The sequence below is a fragment of the Panicum hallii genome, chromosome 5 (genome assembly GCF_002211085.1).
Source record: "Panicum hallii strain FIL2 chromosome 5, PHallii_v3.1, whole genome shotgun sequence".
NCBI lineage: Eukaryota > Viridiplantae > Streptophyta > Magnoliopsida > Poales > Poaceae > Panicum > Panicum hallii.
The window spans coordinates 54,762,589-54,787,245 of NC_038046.1; the positions used below are offsets into that span (position 1 = coordinate 54,762,589).

Sequence of the window (24,657 nt, forward strand, 5' to 3'; positions counted from 1 at the left end):
AATATAGAGGGTATTTTTATAAATTTGACAATCGGCGAGTGACCCATTGGGGAAAAAAAAGAGGAGGAGCAGAGCCATAGCTGTTAACTTGCCATCTGAAACTGCCATACGCTATGCTATGTCGGACCGGATTAGTTTCTTAATCTTCAGATCCCCACTCCGGCGAACAGTACGGATCGCTAGCTAGCGGTGGTGGAGGTAAGTGTGCCGCAACTCCTGTGCCCCCCCCCCCCCCCCCCCCCCATCATTGCAGCACGATTTTGGTTGCGGATTGATGCGTGGAGCACTTAATCTAGAAGCGTATGGCATGGGGGCTCCAATAGTCTACGGCGCTTAGTTGAGGGCGACATGCATGCTGCTATTTGGAGCCTTGGATGGACTCCAGGGTGATGATAGATGGGGATGGAGGGGCAACAAAGCATTGGTTATCTTGTCAATTCCATCACATATCAATTCTGTTCGACTAGAGTAACCTATCCTCTGGGAAAAAGAATTAAAACGGAAAGAAAACTCTGGCTTAATTTGGTGTCCCCATCACACCAGGTGCTAATAATCCTTTCTACCTCCAAATCAAAGGTATGGGAGTTATTATTACAGGATTTTATAGGATGGAAGAAGAAAAAAAATCAGGTTTTCTTGGCCATGGCTCACTCTTGTCTTGCGCAAGGAAACGAAAAGCTTTCCGCGAGCGCAAGATGCAACGGCGCGACAACGCTGAGGTGGATCCTACAAGGAAGCATATCCCCCGGGCCCCACCTGTCACCTGCAGGCAGCTGGAACCTCCCCCCTGTCATGCTGTACCTAAACCAAATCTTTAAGGAAAAATGGTGTACCCAAATCTAATCTCGCCGCCTTTACAGTTTTTTTTTCCTTCTTTCTGCACTGCAGCACCGGAGAGCTTTGATCTGACCATTTGGAGCGCACGAACATGATGTCTGAATCGACGCGTCCTGCTGTTTCGTGCGGTCGCGTGATTGAGACCAGCGTCAGGGCCACGTCAGCGCGTACGCGTAGCACTGTTCGGGGCGGCGGCCAGGACTTTTCGTACATTTTTTGGCGTGCTTGAGACCAGCGTGCACGTCAGTACTGTGCGTGGGGCAATCTGGAACTTTTTTTTTTTGAGAGGGACGTGGGGCAATCTGGATGGATGGTCAGGAATTGAATTCTTCGCTGCAAGTACACACGCTCCAGAAATGGGTAGGCCCATGGGCTGGATTGTTGGGTAAATTATCACCCAACAACGTACGAAACTACTAGCTTTCGGCCTGGCTGAGCGGGTCTGCGGGCTTCGGCCTTTGGGCCTAGGTTCGGATCGTACAGCAGGGCCTTCTCCGGGTCCTCCTCTTCCTTTGCCGTACTGCGCGTCTGCGTGGCTGGCACCGGCCAGACTACGCGTGGACAGCGCAGACACCGCGAGGCACACGTGTAAGGCTCGCAAGCGGCTCCCAGCGGCGGCCGGCGTGGGGGAGCAACTCGACCAGCACCGCCGCGAACCCCGACGGGCCGAGAAAGCTAGCAGTAAAATTTCCTTCTCTGCGCCGGCTTGTCTTGTGGCTCCGGTCACTTCTCTCTGCTCGACTGCTCCTCCCCGTTTACTGCGAAAGCGGTAGAGAAGCCGGAATCTTGGCGACCTCTGGTCTCCTCTCCTGTGTATCCGAAGTCACCGCCATCAGGTTCGATATTTTTTCCTATTATTTTTCTTAAAAAGTACCGGTGGTTTGCTGCTTTCTTTCAGCGTGAGCAAGCGAGCAGCGAGCTCCAGTGCTGTTGCTTGGCCCTCGATCATGGCCGCCTGCGGTTTCATTTCTTGAGAGGGTTTAGTGGTGGCGGCGGTGGGGGATATGGGGTTTTGCCGCACCAACGGCTCGGCGCCTACTCATGCATTTCATTTCTTATTAGCTTATTTAGTTTCTTTCTTATAAAAAGTCATGCGGTTTCTCTTGTGCAATACTACGTCCCTACCTGAAATTTTAGAGAGGTTTACTCCCAAGAAATGGAATAAACCTAGCAGACCTTAACAACCTGTTTCAGACGAATCTTGTCCCTGGTGCAGTTTACCTGTGCAATTCACATCAGGCTAATGCAGTCCCGTTTATATGTGCTGTTTTCAGTATGTTGAGATTCTTTATAGGCTGATCATATTCGTTTATTTGCCAACAGGGACAAAGATGCGGGGGTCTCAGATGGGCCCGTCTCAGATAGGCGACAGGATGCAGGGGGCTCAGCTAGGCTCCCACACGATTCAGACTCATGGAGTAAGATTGGCCAGAAAGCACACGCACGACTGGGTGGCTCTGATTCTTCTAGCTGCAGTTGTGGTCGCGCTGCATTATGCTCCCCCGTTCAACCGGTTCGTTGGCAAGGATATGATGACTCATATTAGGTACCCAGTGAAACCAAGCACCGTGCCAGCATGGGCCGTTCCTGTATGTTTCTGAACATTTTGTGTGCAATTCTGTTCTCTGATGCAAGAACAAACTCCATTCAACTCTGATGTGGGGGCATTGGACCTGTTTCCAGATAATCTCTATCCTGTGTCCTTGGGTCATCTTCATATCCATATATGTTGCCAGGAGAGACGTTTATGATCTGCATCACGCAACGCTAGGTGATTTAAGATGTCCCTGTTATCTTCTGGTTGTCAAATTATCCAGCGTGCTGAGGTGTCGAGTGACCAATTCGTGATTAAATTCGTTTGCATATGAACTCTGCAGGCGTCCTCTTTGCTGTGCTCATAACTGCGGTTTTCACTGATGTGATCAAGGCTGCAGTAGGGAGACCTAGGCCGGACTTCTTTTGGCGATGCTTTCCTCATGGAAAGCAGGTATATTTTCTTACACGCTTGTGTGTAGACGGTTCTGCTCTACAGATTCATATTCTAGATTAAATTGACACGGCACTTCTGTGGCATGTTTGACGCAGTTATACGACCAGGTGACCGGTGGTGTGATTTGCCATGGTAACAAAAGCTTCTTAACTGATGGGCGCAAGAGCTTTCCTAGTGGCCACACTTCGTGTAAGTTCACACCCATGAGTCCACAGTGGCACAAGCATTTAGATAGATAATATTGTCCTTCCAAGTGTAAAGCTAATAAGTTGAGGTCTCAAATAATGACTGTAGATGGTCAACAAATGCCGTGTTCATTAGCAGTAGCGGAGTGAATTTAAATAGTTTATTGCTTTTGTAGTGCTGTATGCCTGGACCTTGACCAAATAGATTTTATCACCATACTTTGTGCTTTATCATTTATCTTGGGTGTTTTTTCTTATCTGAAGTTGATACCAAGTGGTTATCACTAGCATAGAAAGCTCCAAATGTTGTAACCGTTACTTGTATAGCTATGGTTTTTACCCATGATTGGTCAGCATTCCTCACAATATTTATGCTGCCAGGGTCTTTTGCTGGTCTTGGATTTTTGTCACTCTACCTGTCTGGCAAAATTAAGGCTTTCGATCGCCAAGGTCACGTGGCCAAACTTTGCATTGTGATCCTTCCTCTTCTTCTTGCTTCACTTGTTGGGATTTCTAGAGTGGATGATTATCGGCACCACTGGGAGGACGTGTTTGTTGGCGGCCTTATTGGTCTGTATTTGATCTCTCATTTTCTCTTCCAAATGTATGAAAAGCTTTGATGCCATTGGTAACCAATCTGATTTGATATATGACAGGATTTATTATGGCAGTGCTGTGTTACTTGCATTTCTTTCCTCCTCCCTATCATGATCAAGGTTGTTCAATCTTTCTCACTAGGCAAATTGCTTTCCCTATAGTGGTTTGAGGGTTTTCCCTATAGTGGTTTTGGTTCTCTCTGTATGAATCTGGTACTCTTTTCCTTTTCACCTTTAGGTTGGGGACCATATGCATACTTCCACATGCTGGAGGAACTTCAAGCAGCCAATTCAAATGATGCACAAAACCAACAAAATACAGCTACTGGTGGGCAACACATTGGCCTCTCTAGGCAGGAGCATGAGATGAAGTCAAGAAACGATTTGGAATCTGGAAGTGTGTAACCTGCCTTCTGCTCTTTATCCAAAGAAGCAGCCATGTACATTGTACAGTAAGGACAGCTAAACCTTCTATACTTGTAGTAGGCATGTGTAGGAATCTAGAACTAGATATCGCAGTTACTCCTCTGATGCTACGGTGGTTCATCTTGTGTGAAATCATAAGCTAGTAAGGCATAACCTATACATTCCAGGCCTACCCGTGGCCAAATTAGCTGTATCCTGTATGAGTTGCTAGTGGAAGCACTGATTAGGAACTTATTCCAGTGATACAAAAGAAACAGAAAGTAGAGTTGAAAATGACATGCACATAGTCCCTAACCATTCTCGACCAGGTTGCACCGTCCAACGGTGTAGTCTTCCAAGGCTCTATCAGTTCGTAGACCAAAGTGCAGATACATTTGTTTTGTCTCCCTCTTTGGATGACCAGATGGATTCGTGGTCTTATTCAGAGCTTTGTAGAACCGATCAACACGGATTGAGATCTTAGTTGTTAAGTTAGAGCCAAAAGCACTAGAACTGAATTCTCTGCTTTACACGGTGATAGGTGCTGCTGCTGTGGTCTTTGATGTGTTAGTACTTTACCTGTCGAAGTATTTTTAAAATTCTTCCGCCGCACAAAAATCGCTTTGCACTATGGTGCATCATTTAAGTCTATGAAGTCTTTGCCTTATCGGCGGAATCACACAGGATTTTTCCATCCGACGTGTTTAGCCACAAAGCATTATTGCCACTTAATTATCATTCTTAACATGTATAGCGCCAGTAAAAGAAGCAAGATACGAGAGCCACTTGTTCAACTCACGTTTCCTCAGAAGAAAACAGGAAACTGAGCCTTTGTTGCATCACTTTTTCTTTCTGTACAGGCTGGTGAGTACGTGCAAGATAAAATCATGGCGCACAGGTGAGGTTTATCTCCAGTAAAGGTAAAAGACAGGCATAAGCATAATCGCCGAATGACTTGAAAACGAAAAGGGTGACCAACTTTCAGAACTTAGCTGAAGAATATCTTGGAAAGACGAGCAACTTTCAGAATTTACCACTGGGCCAACATTTGTATATGCATCGGGGAAATATGCGGCGAAAATGGTTTATGCAAAGACACGGACAAATCTGCAGGTGTCTGCACGAGAAGAACTCTGTATAGAGCAGAGAATGAAAACAAGGTGCGGAAGGTGTGTATCCATTTTCTTTTGAAGCATTTTTTTTTCGAGAATACGCAGGAGAGCTATGTATCATTGCATTAAGAAGAAAATTAGAGTGTTTGAGTTTACAACGCGGGCCATAAGGGGCGCACGCACACCTTGAGATTGAAGCATCTAGTTATGTGTTAGTAACACATTATACAGTGAATGTTCTGCCAGTTTTTATCTGTCCTGGCCAAAAAAGAAAAAAAAAACGATCTTCCACATCGGCCTGTACCCTCATTTTATTCTACAACTTTTGAAATGAAACTATATACATGCTTAACTGTTGAGCCTTTGCATTCTCTGCGAAGTAGTAAGCGTTGTGCTGCACAGTTCTGACCAAGTGGCATGTAAAAAATGATTAACCATCATATATGTTTGGTGAATAGGTTGGCTGAGGTAAACTACTTTGTGTTCATTCAGAAGTTTAAATTTTCCGGTGCAAAAATTCCCCTTTTCCCTTTCAGAATTTACCCGGTTTGGTGTGATGGAGCCGAAAGGATTTCAGAATGCATTTGATCTGGAGCAGAACACGAAATGCTATCTGCAGTACATTTAGAGCAGATTTCAGAATTCAGGACGCCATTCAAGTTTCTAGCTCTGAAACTTGCCCTGAGGCCGGAGGAAGACTCCATTCGCACCTAGAACTTCTGAAGTTCTTCCACCAGTCCGCACATTGAGAGCTGAGAAAGTGTCGGCGGGGGAACACGCAGAAGCAACATCCATGGCGCAGGAAACAACCACCAGAAGGGATCTACTGAGAAGACTCGCTGCATTATTTATGTGACAGGACAAGTACAAAAAGACTACACAAGCCAACTGACAAGAGCCTCTCCTGACAAAAGAGTTGAGCTCTGGACCTTTAGTTCTTCCACGCACGCACTCTCTCTCCCTCACCTCCAGATGCCTTTCAGTTTCAGAAGATTAACGCACCGACCAAAAAGAAGGTGACAACACACTAGTAAAAACAAGGAAAACAAGCGAAGGCACTGCGGAGGAGGGGATTGGTGGACTGCCATGCTTGATGAACACACTCGTTGATCCGCGCTAATACCTTCCGTGATCGGCGGTAGCAGCAGCAGTGTATTGGTGGCGGCAATCCATGGCTGCGTCCTTGTGGGCGGGCTCACGCTCGTAGTAGTAATTGTAGTGGTAGTGCTGCTGCTGCGTGGCGTGGCCTGCCTCCTCGGCGACCTTGCCGTTCCACGCGGGCTGCCGCACCGTCTCGGCGGCCCCGGTGTACGCGAGCGCCTTCTCCGGCGCGTACTTGACGGCGGCGGCGGCGTGGCCTCGCCTCGCGTCGTTGGACGCCTTCCGGCCCGCCTCGTCCGCGCCGGGAGCCGTCTGGTAGTGGCCGTAGCCGTTGCCGTAGTGGGCGCCCTGCGGCTGGGCGTAGCCGTTGCGCTGCAGTGCCTGCAGCGGCCGGCCGTCGTGGGGCGGCTTCGCGGGGACGGCGCCGGCGGGCGGTGGCGGTGGCAGGACCCTGCCCGGCGGCGGGGCGTAGCAGTCGTCGTTGTGCTTGTGCAGGCCGAAGCAGGCGAACCAGAGGCACATTCTTCTCCGGGGGATCGGGGGCGCCGGCGGCGGCTGGCGATCAGCTGCTTTGTTTGATCTCGCTCGATCGGCCTCTTCCTGGCCGCCTTTCTTGCTGCTTGCTCGCTCGAACTGGATTTCTGGTGCTCGAGTAGGAGAGAGGGGGCGAGAGGCGGTTGCTGACACCCACCCAGGTGCTGTTTCTTGGTGGCCTGGTACGACACTGGTGTGGCGCACCGGGGGAATATATACCGGCGCGCGAGGGCACAGCTTGTCCGTGACGCCGCGAGGCCAGGCGGAGCCAAAGCCGTGTGCACGCCCTGGGGGGTGGGGGAAGCCGTGTGCAACGCAGTAGGCAGCTTGGCCCGGCCCGGTGACTCGCTGCCCCAGACTTGGGGTCAGGTCTGCTCCTTCAGGTGCCACCCCCGTTCACAAGCAACTTGACCCGTTGATGTATCGGAGCCGCTGAGGCGTGGGCCGGTCGAGAGCTCGCGATGGGTGCGCGCCCCGGGCCGGCGGGTTCGGTCGCGGCAGCCGGCCAGCGGCGTGGCGTGATGCCGCGGAGGGGGCGGCCGGGGCGGTGGGGCGCCGCCCGCTCTCCGTCACGTCCGCGTCTGCTCCTGTCGCATTCCCCGTCCCCCAAATTGCTCGCTGCGGTTTCGGATGGGACGGCAGTGGCAGCGGGAGGGCCCTGCTGCCGGTGCGGTTCGAGAGTGGCAGCTGCTCAGTTCGACCAGGCGAGCACTGCTGCGGAGCGGAGACGGTTCCCTTTCCATGGCATGAAGCGTGGGCTCGGTCGCCACCAATTCAGGGATCCGGCAGGCACTGTTCCTGCCACGGAAGGTCATCCTCGTGCGGCACGGGCACGGCAGAATATGTTCCCTTCCCCCGGGAAGCCTTATTTATAACAATTAACAAGGGATCATAATGAGACCGCAATTGTCAAATGCCAAGACTTGGACCCGTTTGACCGTTGACAGAGCTAGTTAATTAAGTTCATTGCAGCAGTACTAGTACTCGTATACTATAGCCAAAGATGCCCCAAGTTTCAGCCAACTTCTGAAACGCGCCTAGCCGCCTAACCTTCGTGCTGTGCCCCCGATACAATCCGGGACAGGCCCGTCCCTGGGCACGTGCAAACGGTGCAACCGCACAGGGCTCCCAGATGGAAGAGGCCCCACAATTTAATCTCTACTAATGCTAGTTTGTAGTTAGCTGCAATATGAAAGAAAAAATCAGGCTCCTGCGCTTCCTAATGAAATGCTTGTCCAGGCAATCAGGCTCCTGTGAAATCTTGGTGGAGACTTCAACCACGGACAACGTACGTCTCTTCTTCTTTCTTTTTTTTTAAAGAAACAACGTACGTCTCTCCTGTACCTACTTGCAGCATGCAGCAGGTCTACCATTTCTTTTTTCTAGTAAAATGTTATCCCTCTTTCTGCTGATCCTAATTTGAGACCAGAATAAAGCACCTCGCCCTCTTAAATCTGATTCAATAATGTATGCACGTAACTTTTTCTTGAAATCTCGTATCCATTGAGTTTGCATCTTGGATCGGTTTTAACTGTTAAGCTAGTCCATGTTTCACCATGGCCTTCAGTCGTAATTAAACATTGCACAAAATTAATTTATTTGTTGCTATTCGTAGTTACAACATCTATATATTTTTTTTCTTGAATTTTGCACTCTCCATGCTACGCATGTGTTCTTTTTTATGCAATTGTGTGTTCGAGTGGTTACGACATTAGTGTTGATGTTAGCTTGGATCCTACGAAAAATAATAAAAAGCTATAGATTTTGATAAATTTATCAGCTTGATATATCTGTCCAATTTATTGAGATGCAATTGGCTCCAAAATAGTTGACATTTTAGTAATACGACCCGGATCAGATTTGTCAATTAGTCAATCATATTTTTAATATATTATTATAGCTCATATATTACTATTATTCTACATTGCTAGACCTTATTTTAGAATTTGGAACAGGGTCCGGATTTTATCGGGACGGCCATACCGGGCCCTCAAACCTGCTCATGAGAAATGACGTCAGCGGCCTCCGAAAATAATAACACTAATGACGCCGAAATTGTTTGAGCCACCAGACATTGGCAGTAAAGAAAAAACAAATCGCAATATTTGGCACGAGGGCTAATTCCCGGTGTCAAAAACAAAAAAAAACAAAACCAAATGGATAACCACAACGAGCGTGGCATCTGTTGCCGCCCGGGCCTTTATTCCTGAACAAGCCAGCGGGAATAACCTGCTCCTCGCAGGGCGTAGAGCAGAAATGATGGATCCGTGGCGGGCGCACAGGCCGTGGGCTTCAGCGAGAAGAAAGCGGAGGACGTGTCGCAGCTTGCCGACGCGGACGGGTTCCCGGACCGGGATGGGGGATCCCAAGCCCGGATCCTGGAGGTGATTGTCCACCGAAAGGTTTCATTATTGCAGATGCTCGTCATTAGCCTTCGTTGCCACTGGTTGGCAGTAGTAGTAGTAGTAGTAACGAGATCTCGCAAGAAGGTTGAGCCCCTTGAATTGTTAAGGTAGATTGCGAGGCAGATTTAGTGCGAGCCGTGTTGGTGGAACTTAACCTAATTTGCACCGTGTTAGCGTGTAGATTGCGCAGGATTAAACATGCGAAAAGGTGGTAATATTCCCTAGAAGTGAGTGCCTTCTTTTTCTTCTTTTTCTTCTTCTTCGTATTCTCCAGAAGTATAATAGTAGTTTTTATCTCTTCCGAGTTGTGGTAGTCAGGAAAGGAAATTATTTGTTGGCACAGCATCTTGGTTTAGCAAGATCTCTCATGGAAAGATCACCAACGGACCACCGGGATCCTCATTTTGGATAGAAAAATCTTTCTTGCATATTCAATGGGAGTGGGATTGGATGTGAAACTTCGAATAAAGCTCCCGGGCCAGGTTAAGAAAAAACTGTAACATTCATGATTCGAGGAAATGTACATATGATGTTTGTTTATTTAATCAACGATGTACTACCTCCATTCTTAAATTATGGTACTATTAAAATTTTCATTTGTTTGATTTTTTATTGTTTTTATAAATATTTATAAAAAGATAAATATACAAGTCAAACATAAAGTACATTTTATGATAGATCCAGCGATACTTATTTTATTTTACTTGACTAATTGCATAAGTAAATATTGTTGGTCAAAATTTAAGAAAAAATTTAATAATATTATATGTTTAAGAACGGGGTTAGTATATTATTTTGCATAGTTGGACCAACCAATCACCACTCTCGCAGGGTCGGCGGCGGCTTTGGCGGTTCATGTTCCGCTGTATGTCGTTGCGTGACTAAGGCCACCTCTAATGGCCGACAACGTCGCTGGCTTGAGCTGACGTGGCAGAGAGAGAAACTATAAAAATTCTTGCGCTAGCGCTCATTTCATCACTAGCTGGTGGCACAATTGCCGAAGAGCTGAGAGAGGAAGCGCAAAGATCGAGAAGCTCATGTGATAGAAATTGTCGGGCTATTGGAGGCGGCCTAAGAGGGCCAGCAGTGCTGCGGCACTCGGAAGGACTCGAGACGTCATTTCTAAGATCATGGCCAAGGCAATCATGGTAGGAGGCCTCGCTGCCTCAACCACAGGATACGAGTGTCTTTTCCGCTCCTATCCCATCTAGTGGTGCTATAGATGGCTATTCGGGTCGCCCGGCACAGCTCGACACGAGCTCGGGCCGGCTCGGGCATGAAATGACCTGGCCGGGCTCGGCACGACCATGTTAACGGGTCGTGCCGTGCTGTCCATTGTGCCGCGTCCTCAGCCCAAGCACGAGCCCGCAAGCCCATTTCGTGCCGGGCCAGCCCGAAAAGCACGAGAACTCCGTCGTGCCCGTGCCGTCCACAGCCCGTGCGCTCGATGAAGGCCATCGCTCGCTGGCTTCCATGCCAGTTGGCTGCCGCCCTCGCCTGCTGCCGCACGCCGCGCCCGCCTGCTGCCGCCCGGGCCTGCGGATGCCACCGCGCCCCTAGACACTCCTGGCAACCGCCGCGCCCGCTGCCGCCACGCCTGTCGACCGCCGCGCCTGCCGCCGCACGGCCGCAGAAGCCAGAGCTCGGAGCCTCGGATGGGAGGGGAGGGTCTGGGATAAGGAGAGGATAAGCCAGAGCTTGACGAAGTGGATAAAGAGAGAGAGAGAAAATGAGAAGCAGGGAGTTACTGAGTTAGGGTTTTGAGGGATGGTTTTTGGTGGGCCGATGGGATTGAACTATTATGCGGGCTGTTCACGGGCCCACTGTAAATATCGGACCGTGCCATGCCGTCCGCCGTGCTGCACTGGCGGTCCAAGCACGGCACGCCATACCAAGCTGTGCCGTGCTTGGGCCGGGTTAAAAACATGGGCCTCGGGCTTTTTGTTATCTATAAGTGGTGCTGGTCTTCCGCACCACTACGCGCACGCATCGCTCATTGCCTTTTGGTATGTCTCCAGAGGCAGATCCAGCACTGGCGCAGGGGCTCCAATACCATGCAGCTCAGGGGAAACACCCCCCCCCCCCCCCCCCCCCCCTTCTCCCACCACACAATTTTCAAGCATGAATGAAGAAAAGGAAGAAGAAAAGGAGGTGGAGGAAGAAGAAAAAGAGAGAAGGGAGGAAAAAAGAAGGGAAAAATAAGCTCCTTCTATTTCCTAGTTCGCCCCATCCGAGATCACCAATGATTTTTCTCTTCACACTTGTTCGCACATGGCGTCTACCGTCTAATCTCACTCGCTTCAAGTTGTACAAGAGCGGATGACTACACAACCATACTGATAAAAGCCTCGGCTAACAAAAGTATTTCTCTGAACATTCTTCATCGCTTTATGTAGATTGTTATCAATAGCAGCTAATCGTAGCAGTTGGGTAGTAGTATTAATCCCTCGTGTCCTCTCTGCGGGGAGCTGGTTGCTCGTGTTCGTCGTCGTAGTAGTAGTGGGCACTTCAACGCCACCTCCACGGGCGACCCTGCTGTTCCCCGCGCTCGGTCGCAGCCGCAGGGCGCTTCAACGCCACGTCAGCGCCTGCTGCGGCGTACGCGTGCGCCTGCTCCCCCGCGCCGGCAGCGAAGCCGTCGCCACGACGGCAGGGGCAGGGACCGCAGCTGATGGTCGTTTCCTGCGGCCGGCCTCGCTCATCGCCGCGCGCTGGCTGGTGGTGGTGGTACGCGGCCATGGAGTGGGCGTGTTACCGCGGTGGTGGAGGCCCTGCTGTGCGTGGTGGCCGTTGCTGTAGTAGTAGTGGTGGCCATCGCGCGGTGCCGGCGCCGGCGTCTTGGCTGTGGCGGCGTAGCGCGGCGGCACAGGCACACCCTTGGTGGCCGGGGACGGGCCGTAGCAGTCGTCGTCGTCGTGGACGTGGATGCCGGAGAACGAATCGAACCTGAAGCTAGCACATCCCTGCTCTGCGGTCACCGGCTGAGGCCGCGGCTCTCGCTTCCTCCGCTGATCGCTGACTAGGTGTGTTTGGGTGCCCTGACACGACGGCGAGGGGCGCCCTGGGGTTTTATATATACAGAGCCCAGGGAGCTCCTATCCGGCGTCCAGGCGCAACCAACTTGCACGTGAAGCTGCTGCCGCCGCCGCCGCCGTCGCTGATGAGGCAGGGGCCGCATGGTGGCAAAAGGCTGTGTGTGCAACGCAGCTCGGCTGAGTCCGACGACTGTGACCTGAACACACCTGGTGGTCAAGCTCAAGCGCGTCCCAGCATCGGAGTCGCTGTGATGGCGTGACGGGTTCAATTCGCGGCCTCGCGCGGCAGCCGGCCGGCGTCGTCACGTGAAGCCATGGAGGAGGGAGGGTTCGGTCGGTGGCGCGGTCGATGCTGGTCCGTGTGAGGCCGGTGGCGCGGCGGTGCCGGCCGCTGTCACGTCCTGAGGTCGTATTCCCCAAGTAGAGGTAGAGGTAGGTTGCTTGCTGCGGTTGGGACGGCAGCGGCCAGGCGATCACGCTAATATTCCGAGAGCCATCATCAACCGCTTAATCCATCACGCTAGCATTCACCGCCAAGATGCTAATCAGCAGGAGGAGCGTTCCAGCCACAAGTTCATCTCCGCTCGTGTACGACGGAGGGAGGGAATATGTGAGGGCTTGTTTGGTTGGAATGGTCTAAAGTTTAGATCACACTTTTAGCTCCCTTTTAAATAAATCTGGAGAGCAAAATAGGTGGGCTAAAGTGAATATCTAAACTTTAGACTCTATTAGACTATTAGCCCCTTCAAGATGAGCTAAAAAAAACTAAAAGATCTAAAAACGGTCCAGAGAAATAAAAGACACACCTACCCTCCCACCAACCCCCTCTCTCTACCATCCTTGAGTTAAAGAGGTCTTTTTAACATCCATGGGCTAAACTTTAGCTCTTCATTTGAGGGGCTAATCTTTAGCCATTGAGCTAAACTTTAGCCTAAAGTATCCAAACAGATCCTAAGTCTAGCTAGGATTAAAAAAGAAAGTAGTGCCATAAACCTCCAAAAACAATAGAACAAATGACACCCAAATTACTGGTTCATTCACAAGGTCGGAAAAACAAACATATCTCATTGCTTGGCATGAGGGTGTATCCAGCAAGGAAGGATACACGCTGAAATAGGATATTAAATTAATTTTGATACTCTAAGGATAATTGCAAATTTCTTGTGGTTGGTTGGCATATAAATCAAGTCATTAGTCTTTGTATATTGTTGAACTGGCTTGGACGTTAGGACAATATGATTTTTTTATAAGGGAGATATGATACTTTTAGAGATCTTCCTAGCATTGGACAACGGAAAAGTATGCGTTGCCATACAGTGGACGAGCACGTGAACGTGCAGATCACCTACGGTGCGGAGCTGATCAACCTCCGGAACATCAAGGAAGAGATCAAGACGCGCACGCACATCCCGGTGGCCTCGCAGCGGCCCTGCCTCGGCAACCTTGAGCTTCAGGACGACAGCGTTGTCGCGGACTACAACGACATCGACGACGGACCCATCCTCCGCCTTGTCTTCGAGCAGGGCGCCAGTCGTAAAGGGGCGTCTTGTTTTCTTTTCTTCAGGACCAACAGGTCATCCAGAGTGTTTTGCGGCGATGATTGAAGCAATCTAGTACTTGAATGCGTAGTTTTTACTTTACTCCTGTTTTATAGGCTATATAGCATTTAAATTAGTACGTGATGCAAGGGATTAGAGAATTGTAACATTTGCCACCGATGCTTGATGCCACGGTGCGAGGCGGCGGGGCCGACGATATGCCGGGAGCGAGGCCGGTGGTGCCGGCCGGTGTCACGTCCGCGTCCCCTCCTCGGGCCGTATTCCTCAGGTTGCTGCCGTCGTGGCCACGCTATCAGCATGCTAATAGTTTCGTTTTTTTAGCTTATGACCAATTATGAAGAATTTTGAGAAATCAAAAAATCAGATAACTTCAATGGGTTCTCGATTATGAGAGTTATCTGACCTGTAGATTTTTCAAAATCGAACCTTCAAAATCGACTATAAACTGAAATAAATAGGGCTATTAATATTCGAAGAGCTTAACCCATAAAAGGTTCGTTTAAAAAAACACATAAAGGTTTTAAGGTTCAATCAGCACACTGCTGAACCCGCCCCGCTCGTGTCTCACGGGGGGAGGAGAATACGTTCCCTTCTCCGGACTCCGGAGACCCCATTTAACAGCAATACCTTTTTCGATCGGAATCATAAGACCGAAATTGTCAAATGCCTACTAGACGTGGACCATTTGACCGTCCACAGATCTCTGCTATAATGACGCCCCAGATTACAGGTTGATCCAGTCATCAGGCACGACAAACAAGCAGATGGAATTTGCCACGAGGGCTTGTCGCAACTCATAATGCTGTACCCATGGCCAAAAAAAAAGAACACACACCAGCAGCATGGCATCTGTTGCTGCTGCCTGGCGCCTTTATTCCTGCACAGGACAGCAGACATGCTTAAGCAACAAGACACTACTAGACTAGGGCCTGTTTGGTATCCTGCCTAAGGTGCCACAGTTTGCCTAACTTTTCTGCCTAAGGTTAGTTCTTCAATTTGGACGACTAAGGTTAGGCAAGTTGTGGCGCCTTAGGCAGGATACCAAACAGGTAGAAGCAGCAGAGTACGTAGTACATTCCCGGCACCCCGAAAGGATCAACGCTTGGATATAGGGGACGAATCGACGGGCGCCAGAGAGGACGGATGCGCACCCGAATGGGAGCCCCGGCCGATCTGTGGAGGTGATTGTCCACCGAAAGTTCTAACTGCTGCGGGATCCATGCTCTTTCATCAGTCCTCATCACCACAGTTTACAGTTCTTGCATGACTGCTTCAACAACAACAAACTAAGATCTCGCGAGGAAGTTGAACCGCTGGAACTGTCAGAATATGTTGAGAATTCTCTCTGAAGATCTAGCATGAGCTCTGTTAGTGGAGCTTTAATTTTAAAAGCGTATAAAAAAAACACGCAGAGATTGAAAAGTTTCTAATACTGCTGAAAAAGGTAGCACTTTTTTTTTGCGAAACGAAAAAAAGGTAGTACTTGATTCTTGAAATAGTTAATCCTATCTCTTTTCAGTTAACTAGGGCCGGAACTTAGTGTTGGGGTGGTAGCATCGTGGGTTTAACGAGATATATCTTATGGAAAGATCACCCACGAACCATTGGGAACATTCGGATAGAAAATTCCTTTTGTGCATATTCAGTGGGAGTAGCATTGGATGGAACTTCAAGTAGAAATAAAAAAGAAGCAGCAGGTCCGGGGGCCAGACTAAGAAAAGAGGACCGTAATATTCAGATTCTAGAGAAAAGGAACAGAGTGTGGTTTCTTTCATATTATTGGTATGCACTACTCTTTACATAGCCCTTTTCAGAATTATTATACTCGGGCCGGTACTCTCTCAGAGAATCTCTTTTATTAGCAATTAAAAGAAGCTCTACAGGGGATACCAAAATCAACAAAAGCATGCTGTTCTTGTGCTGTATGAATGTTATGCACAAAGTTACGCCCTTTTCATAGAAAAAAAAAAGAAATCAATAGTCACTGTTTGAGTACATGCATATGATAGTAGCGAGATGCTAGTGCTGCATCAACATCCGAGGTGGTGCTGCAAGATTGAGTAGTACTCGTACGTTCACAATATAATTAGAACCAACTTGATCAGGATATCTGATTAAATCACAGTAGGTCCATAAAGAGATCATCACAGGGCCAGGGCGCGAACCTTATACATTGGCGTATCTTGCTTTTTTTTTGCCTTCCCAGGGATATAAGGATTAGCCACTGAGTAACTCGCAGCACTTACAGGGTTCCAAATTAATTTGAACTACTTGAGTACTTCCTCCGCTCCAAGTTATCGTTAGTTTTAGCTTTGTCTCCAGTCTACTTTGATCAAAAATTATTTTAACAAATCATCAACAGTTTTGACTTTGGTCAGAAGTAAAGTGGGTTACAATTACGAGAGAAGGGAGTGCGTAGAGCTGTTCCTCGATGGTGGAATCAGGTGCACGCAAACCTGTTGGATCGATCCATGATGGCGGCCCACCACCACACCTCCCATGAAGCCCTGTAGCAAGGAAGGGAGGGAGGGAGCCACATGATTTGGCGTGTGCCAAGGCCGGGAGAGCACAAAGTAATGCCGCGCGTGAGTTGGCACGATTAGCTGCTAATTAGCTACGGCGAGACGGAGCCGAGTGTGCCATCTGTCAGCGTCCCAGATACCTCTGAGCCCGAGTTTGTAGTGACGTTTGTTTAAGCTCTAGTAAAGTTTCCCAGGCCACGTGTTAGCGCATTTGCGAAGAAAACGAGAAAAAAAAATACCTTGGCAACTTGGCGAGCCACTCGCTTCCAGGCCAGGCCGGGGGCGCGCAGCAGGGCGGGCCGGGACGCGCCTAGGCCCGGTGCTGTCTCCTCCTCATTACACAGTGGAGTAACACACGCAGGAAAGGAAAGGACTTGAACAAATGCCGGGCCGGCCGGCAGCATGGCACGACCCATGATAGCTATCCCATCAACCGGCGACGTAGGGAAGAGGAGGAAAACCTCACGATCATCAGAAAATCGGTGCGGCCGCGCGCGTCTGTCTTGTCGTGCTCTTGCCTGGCCTGGCCCTCAGCTTCCCTTCCTCCATGCGCGCCCACACACGGTAGGCGAGCACCACCGCACCTGGCCTCGCCGGAGCAGGTGCGCCATTGACGTGCTGCTGCAGTGGGCTCGACAGTGATGGTCCTCGTCTCGTCTGTGCGCCCGCTGCTGCCCTGCCGTCACGCCGCAATTAACGCGCCCTGAGTAACAACTTTCACGCGGACACGGGTTCCATCCATCCATCCATCCATCCATCCATGAATGTGATCCGTGGCGAGGACGACCTGACGGAGCAGCGCGGTTTATTACTGCCCAGAGGACGATCTACGCAGCAGCTACTCCGAACCAAATGCTCGCAGTAATTTCTTTTCTGCCCTGCATTGACCCACTGTGCCGCGACGAGGGCCAGAGGGGGGGATGAACCGCGGCTCACCCCCTACTACCGGGTCCGTGGTACGGTACACTATAGCGGAGTACTGTATCTGCATACCAGCAGAGCATACACTGCGGGGGGCTGATTTCCGGAGCAGTAGTAAAGGCAGGAGGAGTTGGTTAATTAGCGGTTAAATGGAGGTTCTGATTACAGCTTGACGCTTCGGCAGAGAAGACCTCTAGGTAGAGAGCTTCTCCTGCTCGGCTCCAGATATCTGGATTCATTTCTTACCAGTAGGAAATGAATCTACTACACCACCGATCTTTGCTTGCATTGGCACAAGGCCCCGTGGCCCGAGGGAGGGAGAACATGACATGATCTAGGAAGAGCACGGCAGCAGCATCCAGATGCGGCAGGGCAGGGGCAGTCCAGACCAGGTGAGGCGGCTGCCACCGCCAGGAGGAGCTTTGCGTTGACCGGAGCACTGCCTCTCTACCTGTCGATCTCACGATCTCCATTCCCAAATCTAGTCCTCTGACCTCGCTATCTTTCTTTTTTTCTAAAGATATACTGTACTCGTCTGCAGGCGCATGCTGATCAGTGAAGCACAGGCAAGAGGTAGAACGGATGCAGAACGCTTTGGTGTTCGCGGACCGATCGCTGTTGGTACCACGCCCTGAGACAACGGGATGGAATTGCCCGGAACCCAGGTCGTGAAAATTGAGGCACTCTATCCGTAGATGCGTTTCGTGGGACCGTCCGCCTGACCTGCGACGGATGCAAGCAAGACGTAGGGCATGGCAGGGGCACCGCTTCAATTCAATTTTGTAGGCAACGACTCGAATCCAATCAAATCAATACAATACCCGCTACAAATGTTTGGACTTTGGAGCAGAGCGCGCATGGCGCCAACCAGTATTCATCCGCAGAGTCCTCGCTAATCCTGCGCGGAGCCCGGATCCCCTCATGATGACCACCCACGCGAACTTCGCCTCCCCGACGGGCGGCGTTCCGGGGCACGGCCAGCAGCATCACCCCGTTTCACGGCGCCGGCGATAAACCGTGCCAGGGCGCGTCACGTGCTACCGCGATGCTACGGCCCCTGCCACGGCCGTACCACACCGTGGTCCTGCACGAAGATTTCCGAATGATTCAGCGGAGTTTTCTTGTTTTGTTTTGTTTTGTTTTTGGTAAGGAAGTTTGACAAGTTCGGTGCCCAAAGCGCAGGCTGCTGCTTCCTGCTCGTCTCATTTGCTACGACGCAGTGGAATGTCATTGGGCGCGCAAGTTCTCGCAGAGCCGCCGGAGGGAGAAGGTGACATGATCTAGGAATGTGCACACATAAAAATGCAGGATCCACCGGAACCAGATGCAGCAGACCAGATGAGGTGAGGGTGACTCAGCCACCGCCAGGAGGAGATTGACCGGAGCACTACCTCGCTGTCTGTCTCAATATATATCTACTGATATTTTGACCAAACACTAAGCTCCTGCTGGCTCCGTTTAAAAAAGAATACTCCTGAGAAATTAAATAATTTTAAATTTGATAGAATTTATATAAAAATTACTAACATTTATATCTCCAAATGAATTTAGCATAAAAATAAATTACATGATTAATCTAATAATACTTATTTTGTACTATAAATATTAATATTATTTTGTATAAATTTAGTAAAATTAGAAATTGCTTGACTCCTCGGAGTTGCATTTTTTTTCCTATAGATATACAGGCACATGCAGCCGTGACGCGGGCTCGCATTTGGCCGCGACCCTTTCTCTTTACAGACCTGAAACCGCTCCTTTTGCTTATCCTTGTGGGTATAGCAGAACGCTTGGAACGCCTGGAGCAAGCGAAGGAACCGCCTGGAGCTCGTGAAATTTCGCGGGACCATGTCGCGGTCGGGCTCGATTCCGCAGGATGCAAAGACGGGTAGGTGAACGGCGCAGGCAGGGCGCAAGACGACGGCGCCACATCCTTGAATACCCGTCGGCAGCGCCGCGCCGGTATCAAATACTAGTGTGTAGTAGGTGGCGTTTGTCTTTACACAACTGTAGTTTGGGAGCACGCATGGCGCCAACAGATGTTCAACCGCAGGGTTACTAAGAGCAAATCTTCGCACCGACGCAAGCTGCGCGCTCCCGATCCTAGCATAAACGAACAAACCTTAATTGGACGCTGCTGCAGTGCCGCTGCCGGAGTACGACCCCGAGGTTACGGCCGGTGGTGGCCGTAAAACGCACGGCCCGGGCAGCCATGCCATCGCTCCAGTCCTGCACGGAGATTTGGGGATGATGATTCTGCGCCTGGCGCCCTAACCTAATCCTGCGACCGAAATGATTGCTCGCCCCGCCTCCCCCGGCCAAGAGCGTGCCCCCACCAGACCACCACCGTCTCGCCTGCTGCCGCTGCAGCTTAAAGGCTTCCTCGGCTCCGCTCGCCGCCGCGCGGGGTGGAAGCGGCTTGGTTAATCCAGCACCGGAATGACGTGATCTTCCATTCCATTCCATCATCCACCCTCATCACTGCAGGCTGAAGCAGACGGCCTTGAAAAATCCCACCACCTTCCTCGCTCCCTGCATCACTCGTTCCTCCCCCCGCCACTCCCGAGTCCCCGCTCCGCTGCCCACTACTCGCGCCACCGACCGGTAGCGGCGCCACAATGCGGCCGCCTACCCTTCTCCCGCTCGCCGCCGCCGCCCTCCTCGTCCTCCTCCTCCTCGCCGCCGCCCCGACGCCCGCCGCCTCCCGCCACCACCGCCCCGCGCCGGCGGCGGACACGGAGACGCTCGACGTCGCCGCCTCCCTCTCCCGCGCGCGCGCCGCGCTCTCCACCGACGCCGCCGCCTCGCTGCACCAGTCCGCCGCGGCGGCCGGGAAGCCCAAGCGCCGCACCCCGCGGCCGCGGAAGGGCGCCTCCTCCTCCTCCCCGCTCACGCTGCGGCTCCACGCGCGGGACTTCCTGCCGGGGGAGCAGGGCCGGCACGAGAGCTACCGGTCCCTGGTGCTGTCCCGGCTCCGGCGCGACGAGTCCCGCGCCGCGGCGGTGTCGGCGCGCGCGGCGCTGGCCGCGGACGGGGTGACGCGCCTGGACCTGCGCCCCGCCAACGCGTCGGCGGTGTTCGCGGCGTCCGCGGCGGCGATCCAGGGCCCCGTGGTGTCCGGCGTGGGGCAGGGCAGCGGCGAGTACTTCTCCCGCGTCGGGATCGGGAGCCCCGCGCGGCAGCTGTACATGGTGCTGGACACCGGCAGCGACGTCACCTGGGTGCAGTGCCAGCCCTGCGCCGACTGCTACCAGCAGTCGGACCCCGTCTTCGACCCCTCCCTCTCCGCCTCCTACGCCGCCGTCTCCTGCGACTCCCCGCGCTGCCGGGACCTCGACACCGCCGCCTGCCGCAACGCCACGGGCGCATGCCTCTACGAGGTGGCCTACGGCGACGGCTCCTACACCGTCGGCGACTTCGCCACCGAGACGCTCACGCTGGGGGACTCGCAGCCCGTCAGCAACGTCGCCATCGGGTGCGGCCACGACAACGAGGGGCTCTTCGTCGGCGCCGCGGGGCTGCTCGCCCTCGGCGGGGGCCCGCTCTCGTTCCCGTCCCAGATCTCCGCCACCACCTTCTCCTACTGCCTCGTGGACCGCGACTCCCCCGCCGCGTCCACGCTCCAGTTCGGGGACGGCGCCGCCGAGGCCGACACCGTGACGGCCCCGCTCCTCCGCAGCCCGCGCACGAGCACCTTCTACTACGTCGCCATGACCGGCATCTCCGTGGGCGGGCAGCCGCTGTCCATCCCGCCCTCCGCCTTCGCCATGGACGCCGCGTCGGGGTCGGGCGGCGTCATCGTCGACTCCGGCACCGCCGTCACGCGGCTCCAGTCCGCGGCCTACGCGGCGCTCCGCGACGCCTTCGCCCGGGGCACGCCGTCGCTGCCCCGCGCGCCCGGGGTGTCGCTGTTCGACACGTGCTACGACCTGTCGGACCGGACCAGCGTGGAGGTGCCCGCCGTGTCGCTGCGGTTCGAGGGCGGCGGCGCGCTGCGGCTGCCGGCGAAGAACTACCTGATCCCCGTGGACGGCGCCGGGACCTACTGCCTGGCGTTCGCTCCCACGAACGCCGCCGTGTCCATCATCGGGAACGTGCAGCAGCAGGGCACCCGCGTCAGCTTCGACACCGCCAAGGGCGCCGTCGGCTTCACGGCCAACAAGTGCTAGCCTGGCAGTGGCAGGGCAGGGCGAGCTTAATTAGCGGGGCAACCGTCCTCCCTGTTAATGACTAGCAGTAGTGGAGTGATTAGTAGAGGAGGTAATTAATGTAATGTTATTAGTAAGCGGGTCGGTTGTGGGGCCGAGAGGAGAGGAGGAGGGCCCACACGTGGGGTCTGCGCCCTGCCGCTGCCGGTCTGGGGAAACCCGTAAGGCGAAGGCGAGGACAGGTGATTCCATGCCAGGCTGTGCGGTGGGGTCCCGTGTTTTTCTCGGTCTTTGAGTATGGATGGGGTGCGTGCTTCCTTTGGGGTTGGGGTCGGTGTGCATGGACGTGCGTGCGTGGAGCCGTGGCATGACCAACTACCTCTTGCCACGGGTTGCTCCGGTTTATTTAATTTCATCTCAGGTCTAGAAAATGGAAGTTTCCATCCCTCGGAAACACACTCAAAGTGACTTGAATTTCCAGGTGTATTTTGCGTTGATTCATGGTGCTGGTGTTGTCTAGTTCTCCACTGGTTTCGGTAGCGTGGCGCTGTCGATGAGCTTGCCTTGGTGGTGGCCGCCTGACCGTGCGGGACCGGGTCACATGCGTCGCCTCACGTCGGAGTGCATGGCTCGCTGGAGGACGTAAAGATCATGCGAGGTGCTCGTCGGCGCGGCTTTATGCAGAGCAACTTCCCTCTAACACACATGCTTTTGTTACCAGCGGTACGTGCTGGGAACTTACCCCCGAATCAACCGGATTGCATAACAAATCACATTGCTTTAACGAAAGAAAAAATCGGTTACACCCTCAAGAGAGAGAGAGAGTGTTTGTTGTTTGTGGGGACCGGTTATGATGACAGCGGATGAGTGGGGACGAGAGAGAGAGAGAGAGAGAGAGAGAAGCAATGGAGAACAGAGGATGCAGGTGAGGTCAGGAGCGAGGAAGCGGATGAGATCAAAGCGGTGAGGCGAGGGAAGAGCCTGCTGGGGCGCAGCGTCCGGTGTCCCGCCCTGAGCAGAGGCCCCTCTGCTTCCTCCCATTGATGGCGGTTGGTGGCCGTTACTGTTGGCCAGTCCATCTTCAATGCACCAGCGGCAAGTGAGCCCCTCAGCGTCCCAGATGCCTCCGAGACCGGCCGACGGCCGTCCCCACCGCGCCATCCCGTGGCAACGAATACGCCTTGGCGCCTTGCCCTCCACCCCAAGGCTCGTCAAGGTGCCGTGGCTCGGCGCCACATGTCCTCCCAGCGACCACGCGCCTTTGGAGACGCATGGAAGGGCGACGCTGTCCAAATTGCCTGGGCCGTTGAACGCCGTAGGGTTGGCACCGTGCGCGCGCCAGACTTATCCCGCGCATAGATCGGTCGGGATCGGAGTAAAACCCATCAGCCGCTACTTCAACAGAGAGGCTTAACCCCGCACTGGGCATCCGTATGCTGAAAAAGAAAATAAGAAGGCGCAACGTGTCTAGTTCTCCGACCGAAAAGTACTAGTAGGTTCAACGCGCGAGAAATCGCGGTGTCAAGGGTAGTAGGTGACGCGTCACTAACAGTCTTGTTGGCGCACAATAATCTAGTGGCCATGCTAGTGATCCATGTCGCATCCCAACTGTCCATATATACACAGAAAAGGAGAAAATGACAGCGGCAATAAAGAAAAAGAGAACAGATTAAGGAACGTCCATTGCATGCATGCGTACATCTGGAGTCTTGACGTCCAGTATGATCAGATGACAATGCCACGATGCATTGGAATTTTGTTTGGACGGAGGGAGGGTAGGTCGAGGTCGCTAGTTGGGGCACGCGATCACGCGTGCAGTAACTCTGACGGTAAAAACAAAAAAAGCTTTCACGGTAATGTTAAACGTAACCCTTAGCAGTTAGTAGCACGCCCCTTTGTCAGTAAAGCCGTGATCTTCGGATGGCTACGGTTTTGTTGGATCACATGACATGATGCTGTTGCTGCCGAAGGATGGCAGGGTGCTCGTCTCTGCGCCGCGACAGGGCGCCATGGCGAGGCAAGGGCGCGGGGGATGGGGATCCTAGTTCAATCGAGTCCCCGGGCGGGTTATGGTTAGCCATGTCAGTGTCCCCGTATGGAGGACGTGGTCGAGGATGATGCGTGCAGCAGCCGAGCTCGCCCCGCTGCAGAGTTTGACGATCGATCGGACGGACCCGTCTCCTCCCCTTCCCGGCTCCCCCGATCTGGATGGAAGGTCCGTCCGGCCCCACCACGTGTCCCTGCACCCCGCCCTCCGCCGGGGGCGGGGCTCGCGCTTTGCTCCTCCTTTCTCCCCCCTCGTCCGGCTGCTTTCCTGGCTGTCCTCTACCCTCCTCCTCCCGGCTTTCGCCCTCCTTTTCCCCTCTCTTTCTTTATCTTCGCCGCGTGCCCAGGGACCGGGAGGCAGGCAGATGCCCCGTGCCCGGGCGGAGACGCGGGGCCGCAGAAAAGAGGTCGGCTGGTCTCCGCTCTTCGATCTGATGAATCGAGTCGGAGTACGCTCTCGTTCTCGGTGCTTGAGGGCTGGCTTTCGTTGGGCAGGCCCGGACACTAACCCCACACAGGCCCACAACGCCCCGGCGGCCCAAGTGGTATCGGGCGGGCCAGGTGTTCTGTGCTTCTATCTTTTGTTGGGCCCACTGTGGAGGCAGGAGCAGGCCCAGTTTCCCAGCCCGTCAAAGTGGGCCGGCCAATGTCTCGCGCGGGTGCTGGGTCGGCCAATGTCGAGCTGAATTTGCTCGGTTGCATTTTCCTTCTTTTCCATCTCAATAAACGGCTGCAGTGCTGCTCATGTTGCGCCGAATGAATTTCGAAGTTACACAATCCTCGTACACGTGTTCAGAACTCAGAAGGTCGTTGTGGCTGTGGCAAAGTGGCAACCTACGTCTGCTCGAGATCGACGCGAAGTGGATAGCATAGAACTAGACGAGAGGAGACCCACGCGCGCCCCTGCTGATTGCTGAAGGTAGCCAGACCTGAAAGGACAAGCTCCAAGGACAGCGGCACAGCGCGCTATGCATGCTGCTCATTTGACATCTCTTCTCCTCCGCGTCCGGCAACCTGTCCAGCAGCTAGCGCACGCAAATGGCGGAGCTACTGCACAGGAGTACCCTGCCGGTCATGGCGAGGCGGCAACCACTTTTGGCGCCTTCGCCGCCGCCGCCGCTTGATGACGGGCTTCCCCTGCACGCCCGTGACCCGTACGGCGTGCCCAAAGCATGCTCGCTACTCCGTGGATCCTCCCTCTATTTTATGTAGTCCTGACCGGAATCGTTTTGTACTAGTATTTCTTTGTGAGGAGCTCACG

General features: G+C 52.9%; 2 protein-coding genes across 5 annotated transcripts; both read left to right on the forward strand.

Annotated features, from left to right (window-relative positions):
- Positions 1 to 1,417: 1,417 nt before the first annotated feature.
- Positions 1,418 to 8,021, forward strand: LOC112891869 (lipid phosphate phosphatase 2-like). 4 transcript variants are annotated; one of them, XR_003228617.1, is made up of 10 exons: positions 1,418 to 1,673; positions 2,161 to 2,426; positions 2,521 to 2,608; positions 2,715 to 2,824; positions 2,923 to 3,016; positions 3,394 to 3,582; positions 3,669 to 3,728; positions 3,847 to 4,060; positions 4,874 to 5,182; positions 8,000 to 8,021. XR_003228617.1 is itself a non-coding variant. In XM_025958861.1 (9 exons), exons 2-8 carry the CDS (start codon positions 2,169 to 2,171, stop codon positions 4,011 to 4,013), a joined length of 966 nt encoding a protein of 321 aa, XP_025814646.1. In that variant the 5' UTR covers positions 1,418 to 1,673; positions 2,161 to 2,168; the 3' UTR covers positions 4,014 to 4,060; positions 4,874 to 5,429. The 4 variants fall into 4 exon arrangements, 2 of the variants coding, with proteins under 2 accessions (XP_025814646.1, XP_025814647.1); XR_003228618.1 differs by lacking the exon at positions 8,000 to 8,021 and having other exon boundaries at positions 4,874 to 4,911; positions 4,999 to 5,429; XM_025958861.1 differs by lacking the exon at positions 8,000 to 8,021 and having other exon boundaries at positions 4,874 to 5,429.
- A 10,930-nt stretch (positions 8,022 to 18,951) lies between these two features.
- LOC112891878 (protein ASPARTIC PROTEASE IN GUARD CELL 1-like) lies at positions 18,952 to 21,847 on the forward strand. The gene has a single exon (XM_025958874.1). The coding sequence runs from the start codon at positions 19,821 to 19,823 to the stop codon at positions 21,369 to 21,371; it is 1,551 nt and encodes a 516-aa protein (XP_025814659.1). The 5' UTR covers positions 18,952 to 19,820; the 3' UTR covers positions 21,372 to 21,847.
- Positions 21,848 to 24,657: the final 2,810 nt, after the last annotated feature.